The 27,874-nt window shown below is 34.5% G+C and overlaps 1 protein-coding gene across 1 annotated transcript in view; it reads right to left on the bottom strand.

The window, feature by feature from the left end:
• Positions 1–27,874, bottom strand: part of LOC123657075 (lethal(2) giant larvae protein homolog 1) — a 64,232-nt gene that overhangs the window by 5,583 nt on the left and 30,775 nt on the right. Inside the window, exons 3-18 of the mRNA XM_045592665.1 lie at positions 12,489–12,666; positions 9,279–9,525; positions 8,827–9,017; positions 7,909–8,088; positions 7,481–7,569; positions 6,868–6,987; positions 6,150–6,312; positions 5,751–5,940; positions 4,795–4,912; positions 4,492–4,593; positions 4,299–4,403; positions 3,636–3,795; positions 2,245–2,387; positions 1,424–1,571; positions 416–516; positions 161–265 (exon numbers count right to left, since the gene is read on the bottom strand). Coding sequence (XP_045448621.1) covers positions 161–265; positions 416–516; positions 1,424–1,571; positions 2,245–2,387; positions 3,636–3,795; positions 4,299–4,403; positions 4,492–4,593; positions 4,795–4,912; positions 5,751–5,940; positions 6,150–6,312; positions 6,868–6,987; positions 7,481–7,569; positions 7,909–8,088; positions 8,827–9,017; positions 9,279–9,525; positions 12,489–12,666 — 2,340 coding nt within the window. The remainder of the gene's footprint in view (positions 1–160; positions 266–415; positions 517–1,423; positions 1,572–2,244; positions 2,388–3,635; positions 3,796–4,298; positions 4,404–4,491; positions 4,594–4,794; positions 4,913–5,750; positions 5,941–6,149; positions 6,313–6,867; positions 6,988–7,480; positions 7,570–7,908; positions 8,089–8,826; positions 9,018–9,278; positions 9,526–12,488; positions 12,667–27,874) is intronic.

Below are 27,874 nucleotides of genomic sequence, written 5' to 3' on the forward strand. Positions count from 1 at the left end.
ACGTTTTCTTTAATGTTCGCTTTTGCACGCCAACATTTGTAGAAAAGAATTTAAAAATAATCCGATATTTTATGACAAAATAAACGGGGCTGTAGGAAAAACTTCACCGGCTCAGCTTCCATTATATAAATATTACTCAAGTCAATCTTCATCCAAATACCTCTAATGGATCAGGCAGCGGTACTGCAGCTCCATCTAACACTGTGATGCCAATGACGGGTGCTCTGTGTTTTAACTGAATTTCCTTTGCAAGTTGACATGTGACCTGTAAAAAATATATACAAATATGATTATTATTACAATCGTGTGGAATAAAACAAAAAAAAAATTGTTTGTATTTTGAGATACATATTTGCAGGTAACCGAAACTGTAAACCGAAAATAAAGTATTTCATTAACTATTTTTGATACTCACAGGCTCCTCTTTTCGTTTATTCGTGTTGGGAACGTGTATCGTAAACGCATACACTGTACCGTTGTTCGTTCCCGCCCATAGAGTTGGCGTCGAATTTTGTGCTGGAAATTAAAATTATTACTTAATATGTAACCAAAATATTATGAAACGTTTGAATTGAACTGAATACAGGAGAAGGATAAAACTTTAATCTGGACGTGACGTTATTGCGGAATGGCGAATTGCGATAATGTTTAAGCGTAATCATTTATTTGATTAATAAATTATTTATTGGTTAAGACATTTACATTGATTTACAAAATTCAATGTGCTACTTTACGAGCAAACAATGAGCACTTTTAACACAAAATAACAGACATGTGATAAAATAAATTACTCCTCTCGCTTCTAATCTTGTACTGTTGCCACAATGAAAAACTAAATTAAAAAAAAACAGCATCTTCAGTTTAACATTAAAAAAAACCTTATAAAATTTATGTTGATCATTTAAGAAAACAAAACATACCTTGCTTGACATGGAGACGACGACGACGACTATTTTCTAAACGTATAACATGTAATTCTACTGCAGTTCACTGCATTTCAAAATTTTCAAACTTTAGTGACAAATAAACAAAGAGTCCACAGATAGTTTTATTGTGCTCAAACCTAACAAGCAATAAACAACTCTTATCGCAGTTAACGACTACTGTAAAAAAAGTTAAAGAACAGAGAGAGAGAGAGAGAGAGATAATACAACAACAATAACAAAACAAGATGCGATCTCCACTCCAGGACACGTCTTGGCAAACGCAGTGTGGGATGTCCTCCGGGCCGCTGGACCGAGCGACGATCTACGTAAGATTGTCGACAGGCTGGATGAGGATTGAGGAAAAATGGGATGTCTGGCACAAATTTGGGGAGGCCTATGTCCAGCATGGAACTGCAATCAGCTGCATTGATGAGCTGATGAACAAAACAATACAATAAAGATGAAAAATATATTAAGAAGGGAAGAGAGATACTGACCGCTGACGAGGAAGGTGCGTGCGAAGTAAAGGCAGCGCACCATGGAGCCGAACGCGTCGTCCGTGGAGCGCGCCTCCACCGCGCGCTCCACCGGCTTCACGTCCGCGTCCGCGTCGCTCGGCTTGTCCGCCGCCCGCTTGGCGCCCGTCTACAACCGCGGCACGGAGTCAGCTTGTACGTACATTCATTAGTAACGAACACACAAATCATTATTCACTGTGTACGATTGAACGATTTATTTTTATACATTTTTGAACTTTCACAGTTTTAGACGTTTCTGATTCTACAGGACTTAAGCGCGGTTATTTTGTAACTCTCTGCGATTTTGTCTAAATATCGGAAGTTTTAGAAAATAAAGATGTATTCCGTGTTTTGAGCGTTTGTCCTTGGATGTTGTTTTTTTTTCGAACTACCGACACAGGATTAATTCCTAGTGGTGGCCAAAACAAGAAAATAGTTTTGTTTATAAATGTTCGCATTTTTAATATAAGCTCAATATTCGTCTTAAAAAAAATTATACTTTTATGTCATTGTTAAATCTATAAGCTTGCGAATACGTTCTTTAAATACACATATATATACGATATGTATCTACTTAAAATATCGAATAACAGAAAATCCAAAAAAAATATGTTTGGCCTATTTTTGTCTCCCGAAACGACTTGATCAATTCTGACACAATTTTTAGTGTGTACTTACTATACACAGTTGATAAATATAATTGAAGTTAAAAAAGGATTGAAGTAGCAAAAAAAAAATATATAATTTCACGGTAATACAGTAAATGATAGCATTTAGTAATTTATATAGTCATTTATTACCTGTGTTGGTGACGTAGGACTGGCAGACGTTGTTGTTTGACGTCTCTGCGATCGACCCTTTCGTAAACGTCTAAACGATTCTCTTAGGGATTTCTTAAAAGATTTCCGTCTTGAAATTGGCGTATCACCAGCGCCGGAATGATCTGAGGGTGAAAATTTTATTTTATTTACAAAACATAATAAAATAAAATCTATCATATCTGTTGTGAAACAAATTTCCTTACGGAAGCTGAGTTAACGTATGATTAGGTAAAATGTACATGAACAGCAAATCAAAGTGTTTGGCGACACCTGAGCGATGCGCAAAGCGGTCCGCACTCTGTCGTCGACCACTCAAAACACGTGTCGATCACTACAACTGGTAGAAGATCCGAACCTAAGTCGATCTTCACCGAGCTGATAATAGAATGAAACATACTTCATAATAAATTTAGTATATTATATATTACAAATGGGTTGCCAAAAAAATCTTGGACTGACTTTATAGTAGGTATCATCTCTTGCAACTCCTCGGGTGAAGACGCAAGTAATACTTGATCATCAGCATAGAGAAGACATTTGAACTCATTCATTCTCATGCCACTTTCACTCTCTTTGAAATCTGTCAAACAATTTTTCATGAACAGATTAAACAGCCAAGGTGATGCTACACATCCCTGTCTATCACCTTTTTCGATATTAAACCATTCAGTGTATGCCCCGTTGATCCTTACACAAGTACTAGAATACTTATAAAGAGATTGCAACGCTCGTATGAGGATACTGCTCACACTGTTCACGGACAATGCCGACCATAACTCATTCCTCACCACTCTATCATAGGCCATTTCTACTAACTTCTTTTTGACTAGCCCGGTGGCGCAGTTTGTAGTGACCCTGCTTTCTGCTCCGAGGGTTGTGGGTTTGATTCCCACCCCGAGTTTGGGTGTAATATAAATATTTATTTATTTATATATTTATATATGTATTATTTATAAGTATGTTTATTGAAAAAAAAAAAAAAATGTAACTATACCAGTTGGCTGTTACTTATAACAAAAGCATTAAGTTGCTTACTTTAGGAACAGACGACCGTGTTTGTATTGTGTAGTTATATATTTATTTATCTTTTCTAGGTCCACGAACGCGCAATTGACTTTCTTGTTTTTAGTCAAACACTTTTCGGTTATGCACCGCAAAGAAAAGACCTGATCTGTACATCCTATTTCTTTTCTAAGTCCCGCTTGTGCATTCCATACTTTTTCGTCTGTTTCACTCACAACCCTTTTGTAAACAATTTATTACCAAAATTATAAAGTATGTTTCATTCTATTATCAGCTCGGTGACGACCGTCTTAGGTTCGGATCTCCGGGCAACCGTTAGAAGCGCGCACGATACGCGCAGCACGCACCGTGCGGGTTGAGCGTGCACTTGTGCGTGAGCGGCGCCACGCGCAGCGCGTCGAGCAGCGCCAGGCCGTGCGCCGTGCCCGCGCACACCACGCCCCACTCCCACTGCGCGCTCAGCGCCGTCACCGCGGCCGGCGGGCTCAGCTGCCCCACCGCGCTGGCCTGCCGACAGACACATACACGACTATTGTTTATGGATTGCATATTTTTTAAAATATTTTATTCGAAATACATGATTTAAAAAAATAACGAGTGTACTTTAGATTGCAAAATTAAAGTAAAACTTCTTTAGCTCTATCTAACTTATATTTATCTCTCTCTCTCTACTTCCGTTCGCCTCACCCAATCACATTTTTCGTAACTCTCTCGTCACGCTTTCACCAACTTACTCCCCACGTCAAGCGTGGGTAAAGAAGTTTTACTTAAAAAAAATATGTCACATATTATTTTATAAGTACACTCACATAAATCAAGAAATCTTTGAAATGGTCATATTAATTTTTTCAAATATTTTTATATATGTGTTTTTAAATTGTACGTACTTACTATTTATATAGGAAACAATTTTGATAATTGTGACTATAAAAATAAAAATCCATAAGAATCAATGCTAAAATTAAATATATGCAGTTTAGCACACTGACATAAAACAGGGATCACCTTACCTGATAGCCAGCCGGGAATGTGAGTGGACCGGAGCGTAATGTCAGCTGGTCGTGTCCCTTCCACACAAATCCATCCCTATCTGATACGATATTAACCGGGATTGACTGAAAATAAAAGGAAAACCATTAAAATATTCAGTATTTAAGATTTCTAATTACTTTGATACATTTAAATCGTGTTAAAAGTTAGTACCTTAACTTCTGCCGTGCTAGGTGTTGTCTTTAAGCTAGCGATAACAATGTGTCCAGCCGCACCACCAATTGTCAGCATACCCGACAGAGGACATAGTAAAACCTGTAAATTAAATTATTATTAAGAACAGAATAACAAATGAAATATATAACAATTCAAGAAATTTCCAAAAACTCAAAGAGACAGTGGATGTCTTGTGAGCCTCCCCACTGTCCCCTCAAAGATCATATTAAGCTGTCAGTTCCGGTTAAGTACAGTTACAGGCTGAATCATATCGTCCTATAAAAGCAATGGAATGCTCACTCGTTTAACAGCAAGTCGTGGGTCATCACTGTATGGGTCAAAGTTTCCAACTCTTCGGAAAGGCGGCCATTCTTCTTCGTCGTTTTGACTATCGTTATTCTCGCCAATCTCCTCACCGCTGCAGGTTGAATTATTAGTAACATCATTTTGGTTAGATAATTCACACGTTTTGATCTATTATGTTTTCTACTACCCTACTTTTATACAATTCAACTAAATAACTGATTTAAAGTTTGCTAGGCACACTACAAACGCGAAGGCATAATAATTAACTGAATGCATAATAAAAAATTTAGGAAATTTTCGTTGAAATCAATTGTAAAACCCAATTTATTGGCAATACTTGTTTTATTATTTCTTTCCAAGTATTATACATATATACGTCACATTAAGAGTCGTAGACTTGCGTACTTCAAGCACTTTAAAGTAGACGACATGTCTTTTTTATGAATATGACTTCATGCATCTACACTACACATCGATGTCGATAAATGATTTAAAAGTAATGTTACCTCGGAGTCGATCGTTTCAGCCCGCTTCGGATAATAGTAAGCAATAAGCAAAAGATGAAACGTTAACTATGTCTCTCAAGCTCGACGCTAGCTTAGGTTTGTGCTAAGGTTCTTGAGTAAACGATAATATCAACAGAAAATTAATGAAAACTCGTGCGGAGCAACCAATATAAAGTACCGCCATAATTGTATGAGTCTAACTAAATAATGGTATTTATATGGAACATGGATTATATCAAATTAAAGACTTCTATAACTAAAAAAAAGTTATTAGAGCAAAAAGCTGAGAAGTTTTTGAAATTGAGTTTTTTTGAATTTCCTATTAAACTATAATTTCTATTCGTATCTTAATATTCTTGCTAACATAAATTTGGCAACCTTAAAATAATTGATCTTAACCAACCTTTTATGATTTTTTTTTTTTTAATGAATTTATCGTCTCACCTAAACAATGGTGCGGTGGTGTATTTGTAGAGAGGTGTCATAACAACTCCTGTGACGTCCCAGAAGTGCACCGAACCGTCTTCGTGTCCAGTAAGAAGCACTTGTCTGTCCGTGAGCTCGGGGGTTTCTACAATACCACCGGATATCGGCCACTGGCCTTCGGAGTAAACATTCTCTATTTGCTGTTGGCCTGTAAAGAGTGATATGATTAAAAATTACTTGATAATTTTTGCACTAATCTATCTATTCAATTAAAAAATAAATTCGTATATACTTTGCTAAGCGCAAAACTCGAGATTAGATGGATCAATTCGGCTAACTTCTTTTAAAGGTTTTTAATTCATCATAGAACTAAATGTCGTGAAACTACCAGAAGCACATAAATGTGTCGGAGCTCACCGGCGGCCACGATGTTCTCGTAGACGCCGTCGGCCACGTTGTCGACGAGCTGCGCCGTAGTGACGGCGGACGCGTGCACGGACACGAGGTAGGGCAGGCGCAGCGGCCGCCAGCGCGCGTCGCACAGGTCCAGCACCACCAGTTCCTCCTCGGCCAGCACCACCTAGGGGAAACCACATTGACTCATGTCCTATATACAGTAGAGGAACTAGCACTCACAATCTCACAAATTACGTATTTTCGAGTCCTCAAATCTTAAAGAGAGAGAGAGAGAGAGAGAAAGAGAGGGAGAGAGAGAAAGAGAGGGAGAGAGAGAAAGAGAGGGAGAGAGAGAAAGAGAGGGAGAGAGAGAAAGAGAGGGGAGAGAGAGAGAGAGAAAGAGAGGGAGAGAGAAAGAGAGGGAGAGGGAGAGAGAGAGGGAGAGGGAGAGAGAGAGGGAGAGGGAGAGAGAGGGGGAGAGGGAGAGAGAGGGGGGGAGAGGGAGAGAGAAAGAGAGGGTGAGAGAAAGAAAGAGAGAGAGAGAGAGAGGGTGAGAGAAAGAAAGAGGGTGAGAGAAAGAAAAAGAGGGGGGAGAGGAACAGGACGGAATTTTTAATTTTACTATTAATATCTTTTAACCTGACAATTTTAATATTGAATAGCACACAATAAACAGTGAAATTTCGTGTTATACATGTTTGTTTGAGAATAAATACGTAATTTTAAATAATTTCCTCACCAAGCAAGCAGCCACTTGGTTGACTGTCTGCACTTGAATTTGTGCAGGGGTGTCTGGTCTTGTTTCTTGTAGAGGTACTCCGTCTGGAGGTACAGGAGTTGTTGTGAAGAAATCTATCACCTAAAACAACATTTCGGAATGTATAAATACTGTGTACAATATGTAGTAACGTTACGAGTATATAGAGAAACAACTTGTTTATTACGTAATATATAAATAAACTAGCTATGCCCCGTGGTTTTACTAGCGTTAATTTGAGGGAAAAACGTACCTATATATTGTATAGCCTTTCTCGGTAAGTGGAGTATTTAACACAAGAGAATTTTTCAATTCGAACCAGGAGTTCCTGAGATTAACACGTTCAAACAAAGATACAAACTTTTATCTTTATAATAATTTTTTTTTTTTTATTACTACTATAGATAGTAAAATAATAACAATTTTTGGTTGATACCAACATTTAGATAATATAATGAAACACACAAAAATAATAAAGCAGCAAAAAAGATCAACAATACAGAAATAGGTGTCACTCTAAATCATAACATATTAACAATCATTTCGAAAATATCTATAAGTTTTTAGGTATATAATTTTACAATGACAAACTTACACGACTTGTGAAATCGAAGGCAACGTGTTTTTCGCCCTGTTGTACGGTAACAGTGTACTTGTCAGAATATGATGATCTGGGCATGCCTCCTGCAATAGGAAAGATATGTTTAGATACAAACTACTTACACAGACATTATTGACCTACCTTTCTCTGATTTTCTTTTAAGCAACCTTGATTAATTACAAAATTTTTAGTATATTATTACTCTTTAAGACACGTATATATGTCAACTAGGTACTGCAGTAAAAATCGATACAAAAACAACATACACACTACACAAAAAAAGGAGATATATACTTTGTGTAATCTGTATCTTTTAATTTGAAAACACAACGAACTAGCAAAAAAAATTAAACCAACATAACGTGTTTTAATTTGATATAACAACAGACTATTGAAAAAAAAAGACCAACAAATCAACGTACCTGCATATATAATAATCTCATCGCCGTCCACGCTGGTCCGGGTGAGAATCTTGGAGATGGCCTTGCAGGGGTAGGGCCCGTAGGGCGTGACGGGCTCTTTGAGCGGCCGGTCGCTCGCCGCGGCCGCCACCTCCCAAGTCACATATGAACCGTCGTTGTGTGATGACGTGAAGTGTTCACCTGGTGGATATTATAATGTTAAACAAAAACTGTCTTATACGTTAATAATGTTTTTCTATGGAAGTACAGATGATGTATTATGTTATGTATACTTTTGACAATATTATTTTAATTTTCTCACATGACAAGTAGCTTCTAACAATAAATTATAAAATATAATTTATTTATTTTAAACTTTATTGTACATCACAAATGCATTTTAAACAAAGTTTAAAGATAGTTTCATAATAGGTCGGGGAAAAAGTCTTTTCGTATTTTCTAGTAAAAAGTTACAAAAAATTTTTTTTTGGTTGCAGTTTTTGTACTTCGCTGGTTTTGATATAGAGAAAAGGTGACATTTTAAAAATGGAACTAAAAATCATCAATTTTCAATTATAAAATTTTCAAAACAAATAAAACAACTTTGAGCCAAAGTAAAAGAAGAAGAAGAAGAAACAACTTTTCAACTTTTTTCCCTCCGTCAAAATTGGTGAATCCAACGAAGAGATTCAGAAAATTTTACAGTTTCACTTTAAAACGGAAAAGATGCGAATCAAACCACAAAAAAAATATTGTGATATTTATGGACCAGCAGAGCCCAAAATTAAAACTACTAAACGGTTTTTTACGATCGATTTTTGTCTTGATATTAAAAAGATGTTTAGAATTCCCTGATGGGTGTAACACAAAAATAAATTGGTACGTACTAAAAGTACGTAATATTGTACCGGGAGTTCAATAAAACCTCTAAATAGGTACCTCCAACATCATTCCAGCATAAACTCTCCAACTGCTGGTTAGAGACGAAGGTGTGTGTGGGCGCCGCAGCCACCCTGTCCCAGAGCACTACCAGACCACGGTTGTAGCCGATGAGGATACGACTCGGTGTTTTTGGGTGTTCGCAGACTGATTCCACTGCACCCGGGTTCACTTTGAAGTCTTCGGGACAGCTAAAAATGGAAAGTACCTTTTTATGGGTTTGAAAATTAGAGAACAATTAAAATTTCCATACATTCAACTTTAACACTTTTTAGTTTTACAGGACTCGGGGTGACGATGATATCTGCAACGTCGTCGAAATATCGGGAGTTTCTGATGCAAATATTGGGAAGACCATTGTTATTCGTAATAATATTAATATTAAGTTGTTTTCGACTACATTATTTAACTGTAATTTCTCTGGACATTAAATTTCAATTTTCGGTACTCACTTTTGCATGACTACATCTTGATAAATAACGTCCTCGCTGAGTGTGAACGCGTTGCAGTCGATGCTGTAGAGGTTCCCTCCCTCTGTGCCGAGGAGCAGGTTCTTTCCTGAAGACTCCACGCATATCGACGATATCTTTTTGTTCTTGCCTTCGAAAGCGTGCGACTTTAGTTCTACAAGGGATTTTTCGTTTATTTCCCATAAGTGTAGACTGTTATCGTCGCATAGTGATATTAAACGGCCTGTGCCTGTAATTGATACGGAAAGCATAGATTAAAGTTATTAAATTTGAACTAGTAAATCAACCATTAATGTATACAGTTACAGTTTTTGCGTTCATCGTATTAAATAGTTTTTTCCAATTCCTAAAATTCAACAAAATAAAGAAGGGTTTCTTTTGACAAATACCAGAAAATACTATAAACATGTAAATTTAAAAGAACTGCTAAACATGTACAATTAAATATTGTAATCGATTCCTCTAATTTTCAAAAATCTTGTTATGTTGCGAGGCTTTAAAACGGAGCAGTAAACATAAACACGAGAGTGATTGAGTAGGTAATCTAGTGAATTTTATAATAATTGGCGAGCAAACCAAGCGTGCATGTTTACGCTAGGTGCGGTTACTTCATCCGATACGCGGACACGGTCTAATAACGACACATTTCTATTTCTATGCAAGATAATTGATGACTTTTGTGATTTAAATATTACAATGGTTATATCAACAAGATTACAGAAACTCGATAATATAAGTCAGTCAGTCAGTCAGCTCAGCCTTTTGCAGTCCACTGCTGGAGATAGGCCTCCCCAAGTTCGCGCCAGACATTCCGGTTTTCCGCAATCCTCATTCAGCCTACACCGGCAATCTTACGTAGATCGTCGGTCCAACGGGCCGGAGGACGTCCCACACTGCGTTTGCCGAGACGCGGTCTCCACTCCAGGACTCAATATTATAAGCATTACATCTATTATTGTTTGAAAAATTAATAAATTTGTATAGTAAATATAGTCTAAGATCCATCTGCCAACACTCTCGATTTTTTGTTTTACATATACAAAAATAAATCTATACTAATATTATAAAGTGGTAAAGTTTCTAACTTTGTTTGTATGTAGGGGGTAATCTTCGCAAATACTGATCCGATCACGATAATTCTTTCACTAACAGAAAGCTACACTGTTCAGGAGTGACATAGGCTATATTTTATTTTAATTGAACTAAAAATTCAGTGAAAAATCTTATATATAAAATTCTCGAGTCACAATGTTAGTTAGGTACAATACTCCTGCGAAACGGCTGGACTGATTTTTATGAAATTTTATGTGCGTATCAGGGAGGTCCGAGAATCGGCCAACATCAGTTTTTCATACAGCTAAGTTATGGGGGGGGGGGGGAATTAAGGGAGGCTAATAACATATATGGCAAAACAACGTTTGCGGGGTCAGCTAGTATAAAATAAATTGACAACCATTAAGCGGATATGTGAAGTTCCGTCTCTAGTTAAGATCTTACAAAGAGTTTTTTCTTAGTTTTTCAATAGTTAATATATAATCAAAATTTCAACCGAAAAACAAAAAACAAATTGTAAGAAACCTGATTTAGGTTAAACCGTAATGGTTATAATATATAGATTAATACAAAAAAAAAAAACTAAAATAATATAAATATTAAATATATAATATTTAACTCAATTTGTTTTAATCCAGTAAATTAAAATTAACACGCAAATATCACATGTTCAACAAAAATACCTATTGTAATATCTACATTCTAAGAATTAGACACATTTGGTTAGGTATATATTTAAATAGTTTGAAAGCACTTTATTTACAAGTATGACCTTGCGACTCAATAAGAGGAAGGAGTTCTGATGATTCAGTATAGCGTTATATTTAATATTAAAGAACGTACCGACCAAGCCATTTTTATGAATATGATTAATTAAAATGTACAGACGATCTTATTAAGTTGTAATGCAGTTTCAGTTGTTTTTAAGGAAGTTTTCTTTACTTGCTTTTATGGAGTACTAGCGATCCGTCTCGGCTTCGCACAGTTGCAAAAACTATCAGTGTTCTTCTACTGTATTATGCATAAATTATACATATAAACCTTCATCTGGAATCAATCTATTTAGTAAAGAAAACCACATCAAAATCCGTTGCGTACTTTTTTAAAGATCTAAGCATACAGACAGCGGGAAGCGACTTTGTTTTATGCTATGTAATGAATATATATATATTATACTAAAATTAATTATATCCTAAAACTTGTCTTATATTATACATACGATTCAGCCTGTAACATCACACTGCTGAACATAAGACTCTTTTTCCATGTAGGAGAAGGATCGAGCTTCATTCACCACGCTGCCGCACTTCGGGTTGGCGGATACATTTCTTACTATGTGTAACGATCGCTATCAGGTTATATGATAATAACTAGGACCGACAGCTTAACGTGCTTAAAAACCGGGTTTAAATGAAACAGACGCCTACGAGGCTGACTAAATCAAAAAAGGCGGGACGTAAATGTTATGCTTATAAGCGCGATAATTTAGGAGGTCAACTGTCAATGACATTGTACAATTTTGTTATCTCTTTCAATTAAATAAGTCTAATAAAAACATTTTTATTTCACCATCATAATTGAAAATACCTACAAAAACTTAATATATAATAATTTTAAGTATATAATAGTGGTATCCAAGATGTTGTGTGCCATTGACAACCGCTCTATTGTATTGGTTGGTGAAGGCGCCAAAACACTGTCGGTCGCCGATTCGAATCCCGCTCGGATTATTGTGTATATATTTCTTTCCGGTCTGCGTGTCTATTCTTTTCGGGTCTTTCTATTGTGAGACGGAGAGTACATAAAGTCGTCAGTCCTAGTTGTTATCGTAGATACCTGGCAGCGATCATTACGCTTACTGTGTATGCAATAGAGCGGCGTAGCGGATTAAGCTCTGACACTTATTCTACACGGAGAAAAAGGTGTATGACCAACTGTGGGATGATATAGGCAGAATCAGTCTATAATATATATATATATATATATATATATATATATATATATATATATATATACAATATATATACGTGTGCTATGCTGTATGTAAATATAGACTATTTCTATAGCTCTACATTACTTTTTACAGTTGAAACTTGTAAATTCAACCAGAATATTAATATTTAATGTGTTTTTGCTAACCGGGTATAAAATGTATCTGTGTTACGGCCGAATCTGGATTTGTGTGCTGGCCGTAAAGTTCGACGCCTGGCCTTCCATACACTTTGAGGGCTCCTGACGCAGTTCCCAGGGCGGCGAGTCGTAATAAAGGGTCCCAGGCTAGGGCTGAAGCTCTGTGTGGGAAGCCGTGTTGGACTGTCTGTGGACAAGAAAATAACTTTTTTAGAAATTGTTACGTTTTGAAATATTTAAATATTATTGAAAATAAATATAAGAGTTAAAAATGTTTAAATATGATTTATTACTGTAGGTATATTAACACATTTTAAGATATTTAATTTTTCTTTCCTTATATCTAAAATCCAGTATTGTCTACACTTAACTCACAAATTTAAAGATATTCTAGTTATATTTGATAATATGCTAGTTTTTTACTTTAAATTTAACATGTGAAGGTTATCGTTATTAAAAGGAAATATCGATTTTATTTACTACATAAACACTTTTACGAAATATATTCAATTATGCGCATTAAAAATATAATAATTTTCAAGTAGAAACAAAAAAAATGTTAAACATCAAATAATTATTTTAAATTTGACAACAATAGGCGTATCTATCAACATTTCCCTTAACTGTTGACGGTGATTCAAACGAGGAAATTTTATTTTTTATTTTATTGCTAAAAGTACCAATATAATTTCAGAAGTTTTTCAACAATACGGTACTACAAACTAAGCTAACGAGTACACGAGCACACAAGCACATATCCACACACTCACGCAACCACACGCACACATGCATACACAAACACACACATACATTTATTTAGACACACGAACACTCTTCATGCCCGTGCACAGTACACATCGACATTGTACATAGTTCTTTAATAGCAAAATGTTTGCCTAAAAGTGGTGATTAATTTATTAAGGTTCTTAGTAAAGAAAAGTTTATAAGGTTTTATCTTTGTAAAAAGTTTAGAGCCGTAGCTTAGTAAAAATAAATTGATCTCGAAATATTAACATACATATTAAGCAACTATAATGGACACACCGTACTGTTTACAAAACATGCACAGACTTTTTTTTTGTTACATATTATTTAATTACGGTATTTGAGATAATACATCGAAAGAAAAATGATATGTAAAACGCATAGCCACGACATGGACAAACAAAATGCAATGACTCAACAATCCTGTGTCGTACAAGTGATCCTACTTCACGTGAATATAAATTACTCTGTAAATGGTCAACAGAACCCAAAGACCTTACACAGTGATAGTCATGCAAAAAAAAAAATGAGAATAATACAGCGAATAACTAAAGATAGCTCTTTTTAATATTATTGAACCTAAAAGTAAAAATAAAACTTATAATGACTGATATTAATTATTGGATGGAGGATACCGATGACTGAAATAGTTATAAACGTTTTGAGGCAAAAAAACGAGGATATCTATTTTGTAAAACTAATTTTCGCACATTTTCAGACAAGATTTAGAATATCAGAATAAAGGATACAAAGCATATTCCTATTCATTCATAGGTAAAACTCCTAACGTGACGGGTCTAATATAATCACACATGCCACACAGTGCTGATTTACCGCATCCTTACCCATTTGCTATCGTGTCAACATTATCTCATGATGAAGGCTTCGTAAATATTTAGTCTACGATTTTTTCAACGACACGTCAACGCAACGTCGAGCTTTTTAATCAACGCATGATTTAGAGGAACGATTTGTTTATTTGCATTGAGCCATTTGTTTTTGTCGGATAAACATTATTTAGAATTATTATGATTGCGGCTGATCAATCACACACACACACATATATAGGACACACATATATTAGGTACTATGGTGTTTTTTAGCTTAAAAAAATGGTACATAGAACTTTTTTGAAGTCCGTTACAAATAGGTAAGGTCGTAGGTACATACTGACAATTGTACAATACAACTATATACAATAAACTAGATATATAGACTTTATAAGTTAACGAGTGATAGATGAGTAATTTACATAATGTACAGAGCAATAAAATGTAAAATTTCGTAAAAATTACATTCAATATTACTTAGGTGACGTAATTAGGTAATTAAGAATCAATTATGTAATGGTAGCTACGAAAACTTACATAGCACGATGTCTGAGACGCACTTAGGCCGTTTTAACTTTCGATTTATAACTGCAGCATTAACAAAAAAAAAAAAAAACATACATTGAAAAACTACTTTGTGTTTAGTATATTTTCTCTACTCATGGTTTTCTGTAAGAAATCGCTTTTAGATTAAGGCTGATTTTACGAATTTCTTTTAAATATTGTTAAATGTAAGCTATGTGGCTACGGCAGTAAAGAATATAGCCACCTCCTCTCTTCCCGTGGCTGTCGTAAGAGGCGACTAAGAAATAACACAGTTCCATTACCACCTTGGAACTTAAAAAGCCGACTGTTGGCGGGATAACCATCCAACTGCTGACTTTGAAATACACAGGTCGAAGACGGGCAGCAGCGTCTTTGGTGCGACAAAGCCAGCCCTGCGGTCACCAACCCGCCTGCCCAGCGTGGTGACTATGGGCAAAACACATGAGATCACTCTATTTTTGGAGCGAACTTGTGGAGGCCTATGTCCAGCAGTGGACTGTAATAGGCTGAAATGATGATGATGATGATGAGTGATTGTTAAATGTTGTATTTCTAAGATAAGTGCTATAAAGTATTAGTAAGTATATTAGTACTGTAACTAATTAAATGAATAATTGTTACCATAAAATGTTAATTTTTTTATACATGTCTTGAGTGTAATTAGGACCTAAAAATCTTTATAAAAACGTATTATTGTAAGTTGACATAATTATGACCGCACTTAGTAAATATGCACATAGATTCGCTATTATTGATTGACTATATTTGTATATAAAAAATGACACATAATAATGAATAATAACGGTTACGACAAAAGATAATAATACGTGGGAATATTTCACACGTAAATCTGCGTATAGCGTTATTCTGTTACGTGATCAAAAATGTACATCTTGCATTCCTAGTAACAGAGCGAACGATTTGTTACGTAAATATATATTTTATGCTGGTTGCTATATTTGGGAAACAGTTCGTTTTATTAACAGTATGAAAGGGAATCTTTTTAAACGACTTCAAAAAATGAGGAGGCTCTCATTTAGACTGTATTATATTTGTGTCGACAGTTGATGAGTTTTGTAGTCCCGTTTAAATTTTGGTCGTGATCTGATGTCATTTAAATTATCCCTAATAATTGTGTATTTGGTTATTTCTTCGACTATCTACATTGTACTACTAGTCGATGTAAATTGAAGTCGGCTTTTCGTCTTTTTTTTTTTAATTTAGATGATAACGTATTCGAAATTTAACGATTCGTCAAAAAACGAATCGTTCTTCTAAATATAGAAACCGTTCTGTGATGTGTAAACAGAAATGAATGCTAATGTATCCTCTTATCGAATTTTAACGTGTTTCAGATAGCTACCGTTAATTGTTGGCTTATCTTAATTATCTTGAAGAAATGTCTGTCAGTTATGTCTAATCGTTTTAAATGTGATATTTATAGAAATTCTTTTGTTTATGACATTTAAATTAACTGAGTTTATACTTTGAACTGTTGGGTTATTTTCCTATTTTGTATCGATTAATACCTAATACTTACCTACGTTTCTAAGACGTTATTATAGTTTTATTATAAACTCGCTAAGTTTCAAATCTACAAACTTTCAGATTTTTGAAGTTACACTATGTACAGATATGAGTGTACTTATTTTTAGCTGTTAAAGCACATACATGCACGCGGCAAATTTTTAATATTTTTTTATGGTATTACCAAACATACATCAATAAATAATATAACGACGCGTAGACACAGTGGTAATAGCAATAGACTGATAATAACAGGTTCAATAACCACACATGACAAACATTTGTATAGAATATATAAATAGTCTGGCCATAAATACTGTAACATAAAAACTTTTCTCAACATTTTAATTATTTTAAAATTGGAACACGTATATTATTTCAAAAACTTATTTCGATTTTGCGCCATTTCACATAATTTTTCGTGTTCATTATCAAATTACAATATGGAATGGGGAGTTAAAGAAAATAGGATTGCAGTGATTGCCTTGCACAAAGTGGGTATGGAGCCGTCGATCATATTCCAGACACTTTAAAAGCTTGGTATCAGCCGTATGTTCGTATATCGTTCTATCAACAGATACAGCAACACTTCGTCTGTCGAAGACCAGAAAAGATCGGGGCGGCCGCGTGTTGTTAGGACTACAAAGGCTGTTAATGCTGTTAAAGCCAGAATTCGTCAAAACCCCATTAGGAAGCAAAAAATCTTATCGCGAGAAATGAAGATTCCCGCTAGGACTCTGTCGCGTATTATAAAACAAGACCTGAAGCTCGGTGCTTATCGCCGATATACAGGACATGAACATATACAGGACATCAATCTTTACAATTAAAGAGAGTGGATCGATCAAAACGCTTTCTGTCGCGATACGCAGGTGAAAGGCACAGAAATATCCTTTTTACCGATGAAAAAAATTTCACGATTGAAGAATACTACAATAAACAAAATGATATAGTGTTCAGTTCTAAAGAAGCTGCTCAAGTTGTCGGAAAGGTACAACGTGGTCATCATCCTGCGTCAGTGATGGTTTGGTGGGGCGTGTCTTATCAAGGAGTCACAAAACTACATTTTTGTGAAAAAGGGAGTGAAAAATTCAGCCTAGTGTTGCCCAAATTCAGTCTTGGTCTTGCAGTCTTGGTCTTGTTCTTGCGTTTTTGCAAGACCAAGACCAAGAACAAGACCGCGTATTTTTAGCAAGACCAAGACCAAGACTGAGCGTGCAAGACTTGAGCAAGAACAAGACATAGCCTGCAAGACTCTTGCGTCTTGCAGCTAGGACTTAGCGCTATTTCACTGAGTAGTTAGGTGTAACAGTTCGGTGTATAGGTAGGTACGCTTAGGAATTCTATGAGACGCAAAAAACTGTATCAAAGAATATGAAAAACTGGACCTATGCGCATTACGACTAATACCATAAACATAGCGAATAAAAAAATATCTATTAAACACATTAGCATTCATTTCTGTTTCTGTAAAACTGAGTGCATGCATAGTTATGTTTTAACCATCGGCACTTTGATAATGCGGCATCAAAGGTTTTGTACTTACTTCTCAAAGAAATTTGCCGCTTTTCGGAAGTACATGGTTATGATACACGCGCCGGCGGCTTCTTTTAAAACAATCGTTGCCGCCACGCCGAAATCATAACATTTGACACTATTTGATTGCCGCCATAGGGCGTAGGTATACTCATGCAAAATAATTTCGAATTTTAAGAGTACCTACAGGTGTTCCAAAGAATAAATAAGTTTCAGAGTGCTTAGAATGAAAATGAATACATTATACTGATCACGCAAGTAGTATTATGATTAGGATAAAATGGTAAGGATAGGTAGTAGATGTCATATTAATTCATTCTAGTAAGTATATATTATAATATTGATTACTTATATGGTTTTAAACTAATTACTTAGGTACTATTATTGTACATTTAATCATTATATTTCTTAAGTTTTTACAAGAAAAAATAGCAAAAAGTGTTCAAATATCACCCGTTTAATAAATATTGTAGCCACTTTTAAATATACTTGAAACGTGTAAAAAAATTCTACAAATTAATAAAATAATATAAAAAGCGTAGGTACTTACCTACTAATAAAATAAAAAGCCTGCGATAAGAGTTTTGTATTACTTACCAGCCCGAATATCTCTGAGAGAGATGATGAGAGTAAGTATTTACTAGCTGTGCCCGCGACTTCGTCCACGAGGAATAGTAACTTTGGAGGTATAGTGACGTTCAGGACTTATTTATTTATTTTAAAACTTCTGTCATCAAACATACAAACGAACTCTTCAGCTTTATAATATTAGTATAGATGTACGCCAAAACATTCACTTATATGTAAAGAATAGTGATTGGCACTAATTCTTTACATATATTTTATTCACGCGTCGCGTCTGTACAAGTAGGTAATATTTAGTGTGTGTTTGTACGCCGCACGCGGCATTGTTTGATTTGCGGCGGCATCCTTTTCATAGAGCCGGCACGTGGCGAGGCGGCGCGGTAGAAAGCAAGGAAACGTACTATAAATAAAGGAATTATTTTAATTCCAGTCATTTCCAATTGAGCTGTGCTTCGAGTCCAACTTAATAATTGTTTTTACTAATTCTCGTTGTTTTCTAAAAACGTATCACGTGTACAATTTAATATGAGTGACGAAGATTCAAATTATTCTAGTCCCGAGTAACGAGAGTTTGAGTCACAGATCTAAAAGACCCAAAAGCAAATTTGAGGAGTTTTTCGAAATAATTCATGCATCCCAAACTGCCTTCTGTAAATTGTGCCAACATAAAAAGATTGAAATAAAAATGAAAAACAGAAACACAGGCTTAAGGAAACATCTAATATCTTTCCACAAAAAGGAATCAGAAATATTTCTTCCTGTTAAACCAAAATTAAGTGGAGATATCACAAGCTTTTTAGTAACCGCTGGAAGAAGTGGACAGGTAAGAATATTTTTTTAACAGTTAAAAGAATTTTAACTCTGCGTAGCTATTCATGCGATACTTTCAAAAACGCCATTAACTTACGTAAGTATTTTTGAGTTAGTGGTGTTTTCATCTAGGGGTGCGACATATTAAGTATGTAATTATCGTCTTAAATATTTTTTATAAACACCCATATTTTCATTTAATCGGCCAGTAACAACTAAGTACTTTATTTTGGTAAATTTCAGTACAGTGCAACCTTAATATAACAAATATCAATTTAACGATTTTCTCGATTTAACAACAACAAACCTCCTCCTCTTATACGCTCAAACCTAGTATGTTTTAAATAATAACACAAGATTTATTGTTTTGTTTCAGTCGGAAAACAGCAGTGACAACATCACGACAGCTACAGTTGATTGGGTGGTGAAAAAATATCTTCCCTTCTCATTTTTCGATGACGAAGCTACACAAGTATATTTTCGATGTATTTGCCCTAATATGGTGTTTCCTAAAAGGTCTACACTTAGAAGGAAAGTCAAAGAGCGATTTGAAGAGCTCCAATTGAATCTCAAGGAACGACTTCAACAATTATCATCTAAAATGTCTTTTACCATTGATGGGTGGACGTCAATTGCTGGTAGGAGTTACTACGGGGTTACTATTCATTATATAGACAACGAATGGAAGTATCAATCTGTAGTTCTTGATTTTATACCATCACGCGGTCGACATACTGGGGAAGATATTGCAACGATTTTCCATGAATGTTTATTGGAATATGGCATAATTGATAAAATACAAGGTATCACGGTCGACAACGCAACTGCAAATACCAAATTTATGTATGAACTGGGCAAACAGCTGCCGCCACACTTTGATTCAGACAATCAACATTTCCGGTGCTTTGCTCACATTTTAAACCTTGGTGTACAAGATTTATTAAAGACCTTAGCATTACACTGTGAGTCTGACACTAACGCGCAAGATCAGCAGTACGAAGACTATGCAGACGAAACTGAGGATGAGGAAGATGAAGAATCTGCACCAAATATTGCTGACTCGCGTACATCTGTAACAAAGTTACGCAGTATTTCCAGTAAAATAAAAAGAAGTGAGATAGTGAAGAAGAAGTTTCAGTCTGCTTGTGAAGCAGCTGGCGTGCCATCAAATCTAAATGCCATTCTTGACTGTCCAACGAGATGGAATTCCACACATGATATGATTGGATTTGGTTTAAAAGTGAGAGCGGGCATTGACATATTGTGCAGTTCTGTCACCGAATTAAATGATTTTCAAATCACAGCTAATGAATGGCAGGTACTCGAAAAATTACATAAATTTCTAATAAACTTTAAACTTTTAAGTACAAAACTTGGTGGAGACAAATATGTTACATTACCGCTAGTCATTGTATCATTCAATCTCTTGCTAGATAAAATTGAATCCATGGTAAAACAGTTAGATGAGAAACCTAATCGATCTGAAGTGGATGAAAGGCTCATTCTAGCTTTCCAAGCAGCTCGAGACAAAATGCTTAAACATTACAAGAAGAGCAACTGGATTTATTGTACTTCTTTAATTTTAGACCTAAGGCATAAGGCTCAGACTTTTGACCTGACAATGTGGGGGAAGCAACTTAAAACAGAAAGTCTGCGCAAGTTCAATGAACTTTATGAAGAATATAAAAGTCTACACTCACTGAACAAATCTCTGGAATTACCAGAAAAAGAAAATAAAGTATGTGATGAAGATGAAGACGTAATAGACTTTGATAAACTCTATGAATGTCCCTCGACGTCATCTGGATCTTGTCTTCAAGGCTTAGTGATAGACGAGTTGGAGGAGTACCTGAGAAAACCAAGAACTGCCAGCTCGGAAGACATTTTAGATTGGTGGAGGACGCATGAGACAGAGTATCCGATTTTATCGAAAATGGCCCGTGATTTTCTCTCAATACCTGCAACTTCAGTACCTGCTGATAGGTTATTTTCTAAAGCATCATTAGTAATTAGAAAACATAGAAATAGGTTAAGTGATGAGTCAGCCAGATGGTTACTTTGTATTAATTCTTGGTCAAAAAAATTGATATAAAGTATCATAACCTAATGATAAAGCTGTTGATTTGTGTTGTATTTTATTTTTTATTCAAATAAATGATAAATCGTAAAACTCTTTTACTAAATTTCTTATAAGTTGAGGGTTCAATCTCTTTCTAGACAGATAAGTATTGTTCTTTAAAATACAGTCAAGTTATTGTAATTAATTTGTTTTTTTTACATGTTTTAGCAAATGTAAGCTTATAAATCATAAATGTTTATTAAGAAACAGTTACTTCCATGGAAAACGACATATGGGTCAGTTGATTTTTCGAATTTCTTATCAAATCTTCAGTTATTTATTAATCTGCTTGATCTTTACTATGGCTATGTTAATTCAAGCTCACAATGTTCCAATTCTAATACGTTTTTCTAAGATTTAAAGTAAACTTTAATAAATAGTAATAGACTAATAGGTAATTGCAAGACTTGCAAGACTCTTGCTGCAAGACCAAGACCAAGACCAAGACTGGGAGCGCAAGACCAAGACCAAGACCAAGACCAGGTGTATTGGCGCAAGACCAAGACCAAGACTGGCTAAGACTCGTCTTGTTCTTGCATTTGGGCAACACTACTTCAGCCTCAAGTTACAGTCTTGTATCATGTTGTGAAACCTCTCAGCTTTTAAAAATATACAGTGGACTTTCCAGCAGGACTCTGCACCTGGTCATAAGGCACGAACTACCCAAGCCTGGCTTGAAACCAACGTTGCGGACTTTATAAGAGTTGAAGACTGGCCCTCATCTAGCCCAGACCTCAACCCTATAGACTTCAAATTATAGTCAGTTTTAGAGGACATGGCCTGCTTTAAACGACACGGCGACATTGAGTCTCTTAAAAAATCTTTGGAGCAAGCAGTGGCGAAATTTCCCTTGGAAACAGTGCGTAAATCCAAAGATTCGTGGCCAAAGAGATTAAAAGCCTGTATAAAAGCTAAAGGTGGCCATTTCGAATAGAATATTTTTTTTTATTTTTGCCGAGACGTTAATAAATACGTTGGTATAAATTTGAATAATATTACATTTAATGAAACAACTTTCACGTCACGGGGGGACCATGGTTGCTGTAAAGTATCCGAAACGTCGGGAATCAAAAGATAATAATAAACCGCGATAAAATCCGAAAAAAGTTGTTTCATTAAATGAGTAAAATTCGCGTAAACATTAGAAAACAATAATATTACATTATTTCATTTAAAAAAAAAATGCATTTTCATTTGTAACAGAACTTCTGGCTGGACTAGGTAGATCATGCAGATTTTTGTCGTGGTCTAAGTGTCTGAGCTTTTGTTTTGTTTTTGTTTCCGGAAACCGACACAGCATTCAAATCCTAGTATTTATTCTACTATCCATTGAGTGTAAATCGTTTACTCTCACTTGTCATATGACACAAAAGAATAAATTATGGATGATAGAATTAGTTTTTGGGTTTGTTTTAGACATAGTATCCTAAACACAAGTTTGTAACTACTTGTAATTGCCAGCTGTGTTTATTTATTTGTGCTTGTAACATGTAATCTTCTAAAACGTTACTTGCAGTCGTTGAATCTAAAATCTAATTAACCCATAACGACTAACGGTTTATGAAGGTGTAATTATACCTTCGTGTAAATACATACAGTTTATATATACATATATATAGTGACTGTACATTTAGCTCTCGAATGTGAAAGTCCGGTACGTAATACAAATGGCGTACAAAAGAATTATTTAAGCTGTGTCCGTCCTACGCATTTATTTGAATGCGACAAACAAGGCCTTTATGCATTCATTCTGTTAGATATTGTTTTCTATATTTGTAAGTTCGGATATTCTATTTCGTATACACATATTAAGCAGTTTCACTAAAACTATTCAGATATAAAAAAAATTATCGCCAAAATGTATGTACGTGTATAACATCACAGCGACTGCACCAAACTGGATTATTTGTTATTAAAAATAAATAAATAGAATTATAGAAAATATTTTGTAAAACTTAAATATGTATTAACAATCGCGCTCGTTTTGGTGCGAGTAATCGTCATAATTCGATTACAGTTCGGGACGATATTTCTAATTGTACCAATATTTGTTTCTGGTCTAGTCGTGTGTTCTTGTGGATCTCACTACCCGTGCTGTGTGAAGCACTTAAAATCCTCAGTTCCGGTTGTGATCATACACCTGATACCAATCGTTATTTATGATAGGGAAATTATCCTCCCATCGGAGGCTTTTGCCCAGAAGTGGGACATTACATACTGATTAAATTTAAATCAGAAAAATATACTAAATTATCAAATGTATTCATTTAAAATATTTGTACATTTTGTATGGGTACGTTAATTTGAGATCGATATATTTTGTTATAAACTGAATTGGACTAGATCAGAATTTTTATTATAGTAATCTATTATTCAATATGAATACCCATCGTCAGTAATCATAAAATACTGGAATGGTTATCAAATTAATGTGCGTTATCTTTCGTTAACGATACCAAAATAGATACACAATTAAATATTAAGAGTATATTGCTTGCGGTTATGATCGTCTGGTACATGAGTACTGAAACCTCAAGACCAGACTAATGGACCGGTTTGGTACCGTTATAAGTCCTAGTTTATAACGACGGGATTTGTTGCTTTTTTGAGTGTTATAACAATAGCAAATAGAATCAAATTACTTTAAAGTTTGTAGTTCCTTTTGTTTGTAAATTTAGAAAAAAATAAGTGCAGTCTGCTACAGACAGCTGTAACTATACATATAAATAACACTTTCCTCATAACCGTTAAACCATCAAATAACGATTAGACAGCCCGCACGGTTTTAACCGTGAAAACGTTTTTACACGCAGATGGAATGTAATTACAACAAAAGTATATATTTATTTTGTCTGCAACAAGAAAATCAGATATTTGATCAGAATCTCAGTAGAAGTATCGGGTAAATGTTGTTTAAAAAACCCGTAGCAGTGCGAGTGGGACTCGCGCACCGAAGGTTCCGTACAAACAACATTTTAAAAAATATTTTCATTATGTGACGTGACTAAAAATTTATTCTTTTCGCAATTTTTCCTTTACCTGTGCTACAGACGTACTCGTAGCTTTGTACCAAATTTCATGATTCTGAGTTCACGGGAAGTACTTTATAGGTTTTGATTCCCTTGCGAGTGTCGAAAATTTGCAACATAAACAGCTATATCTTTTGATTGCGTTGGCTTAGAAGTTTGATTTTTTCCCAACTCCAAAGGACAGTCGACTAAAATATTTGGTATGAATTTCAGCTTGATACCTCCACGCGTTCCAGGGAAAAGGGTCTTGACAGACAGACGGAGAACAAAGTTATCCTATAAGGATTCCATTTTTTCTTTCTGAGGTACGGAACCCTAAAAATTTTGGGACTATCATTTTTAAAGAATTATCTCTGGATTGTAGTATTAATGACCACGAACATTTAAAAAGTTACATAGATTAGTGCAGTACTAGTTACACAGATAGCGGTTCTTATATTAAAAAAAAAAACGATTAGTTTTGCCCACCAATATTTAACCGAGCATTTCTTTTTATTATAAACTAACCGGGCCATGGATCAGTGGTTAAAAACGTAAAATCTAAAATTACTACATAAAATTAGCAGCTACTATTATAAGGCAAGGTAATTAGATAATGCAAATGAAGACTCATTCATATGTATGACACACCGCTGAATTTAATCAATGTTGTGCGTTCACGTCAATTAGACCATTACTGACTGACCGGCAGAAATCATTTAGCATCCTTATTATGTATTACGTGATGTTGGCATTATTAAATTATATATATGATTTAATAACATTTTCCTATTATGAAAGTAGCTTTGTAATGTAATTGTGTAATTATTTTTACGTAGTTGAAAGTATTTTTTTATTTTAAAATACAATAGTATGTACGTTTTCGTTTCATCCTAAAATTTCTTGACTATTGTCGTAATTCTCACGAAATAATGAAGAGTTAATTTGTCAGTCCAATACTCGTAGTAGATAGATAACATTTATATGACACAGATTATTAATTAATTATTACAATTGCAACAAAAAAAACTACTCTATTGTATATATTTAAATTATATTCTCTTAACTCTTCCGATATCGTAAACTACTGATAATTTTTTTACTATAGTTAAACTAATATTTAACAATTGCTATATATATAAAAATATATGTAATTTAAAGTATCATAACTTTTGTTTTAAATAAATATACATAGTGAATTAATAAAACTGACAAATACGGCCGCTAATAAGATTATGTCACTCGCTATAACAGCTGCTTTCCTTGCCAAGTGACATCACTTTATAGCGTGCACAGTTCGCTCCGGTCGGCCGAGATCTTAGTTTTGCTTCACGGCTTCCTTCATTGTTATTTTATACGTTTCCTTGTACAGATACTCGGATAAATTAATTATAAAATAATTCTAAAACTAAAATAATCTGGAAAAAGTATTTTCAATAATTGCAGTCTCATTCTTCGCAATGGTAGTTCTTACTTAAGGGAATATTCTTGACAGACTATTTGGTAGTTCTTTCGTTTGGTTATAAAAAGGAAAATTTCTATGTTTTACAGAAAATAGCTTTTATTTCCAATTCATCATGTTATGTACCGTTATAAATATTTCAAAAAGATGATTATATTATATCTACAAAGTTAGTATAAAATTTATCAAAATATGCTATGAATATGCATTATACTAATATGGTAAAACAATTTTTTGTCTCAACAGATATTTTAAACAAGAATTCATTCTAAAATAAGCATAAGAAACTCTTTCAAAACGTTATACTTCAAGACAATTCATATAAAGTCGATTTTATTGTAATTGGGTTACTTGGGAGAGTTTTACTAACAAGCCCTTGTTTCACCCTTCGTTTAAGACCCTTCATTCAATAAGCTCGCGTAACATTACTGTGTATGTATGGCTTCAATTAGCAGGAACGTTTCTGCGTACTTTACTATATGTAATCAACTTGATAATTGTGGTACAATTTTTCTTTCAGTTCGGGTATTGTTTTCTTGAAAATGCAGAGTAGGGTTATTTAATATCCTAAAATAATTAAAAGGTGTTTCAATTATATTTCAATACTAATTCGCGCTATGTACAAAGCTGAACGAGTAACGCTTATTATTTATATTAGCAGAAATAAAATGTAATTAAATTATAAAAATACAGTTGAATTCAGAACTTCCCCCCTTTTCGATCTAATAGTAAATATTGAAAAATAATCTTTAATTAGATCTTACTATAAATGTATAACACCTCAGCCTGTAATATCCCACAGCTGGGCATAGGCCTCTTTCCCCGTGTAGGAAAAGGATCAGACCATGTTGCTCCAATCTGGGTTGGCGGATATATTCTCTACTATATGAGTAACGATCGCTATCAGGTGTACGTGATAACAACCGACGGCTCAACGTGCTCTCTGATGAACCCACAAGGACTGCACTAACACCTAGACCACGGCAAAGATCTGTATGGCCAATGTATACATAGAATAACAAAATACACAAAATGAAATAGAAATCATCGAGACAGGTAACTTGTGTCATATTCTCAAATATATAATTGGCATTTTTAATTTTAATATTAATCATAAAAAACTACATGATAAGTTTCGTCGGCGCATGCGCGAGGTGACAGACGAGTGGTTTCCTGCCTCGCTTCCGGCCGGACAATACGATCAACTATTGTGCGTACAACAATCTATGATGCGGCGCTGATATCAATCACGTATGCGTGTACATCAGTCCATTAAAACAATGGCTACAGATATCTATTTTCTATAAACGAGTTTGTCGATTTATTTTCCTTCATATTTAGACTTTTAAAATGAATAAATATGAAGTTTTTATTTTTACTAGTGGTCGCCCAGTAGTCGGAATTTGACCATAATTAATTTAAATTATAAGTTTGAACATTATTATCAAGTTCCTGATGTCAAAAACTATAATACACTCGCATATATATATATATATATATATATATATATATATATATATATATATACTAGCTGACCCGGCGAACTTCGTATCGCCTAACACAAACTTTATCGTATGGTATTAAAGTTCAAATTGACTTTTAAGTATTATCACAAATCTTTTGTGTGGGAGTATAGAAAAGTGTTGTTTTTAGACTTTTTCAGGAAATTTAATTTTTTTTTTACAATTTTTCTCTCCGTAAGAACCATCCTCGTACTTCAAGGAATATTTTAAAAAAAGAATTAGCGAAATCGGTCCAACCGTTCTCGAATTTTGCGCTTAGCAACACATTCAGCGACTCATTTATATATATATATATATATATATATATATATATATATATATATATATATATATATATATATATATATATGCGTGTGAGTGTAAATGCAGTGTAGGTATTGATTTTTTTATTGGTATAATGTATTTTTTATGCATAATTTTTAAAAAATATTAGTATTCTGCACTCCTTCTCATAATTTTATTTCATACTCCTCCGTCCGCATAATCTTCGTAAAAAGGGGTTCAGAGTTTTTGTTTCACGTATTGATATATAGATTTGCATTGCCAATTATTAACATTTCTATAAACAGAATATGTAAATCATGTCGAAATTATATAGTTTTTTATCAAATTAAACAATAGTCAAAACGTATAAAATGGTAAGTGATTTGGAATAATATCGATACACTTTCACATCGTGTATCT

The sequence above is a fragment of the Melitaea cinxia genome, chromosome 10 (genome assembly GCF_905220565.1).
Source record: "Melitaea cinxia chromosome 10, ilMelCinx1.1, whole genome shotgun sequence".
Lineage (NCBI taxonomy): Eukaryota > Metazoa > Arthropoda > Insecta > Lepidoptera > Nymphalidae > Melitaea > Melitaea cinxia.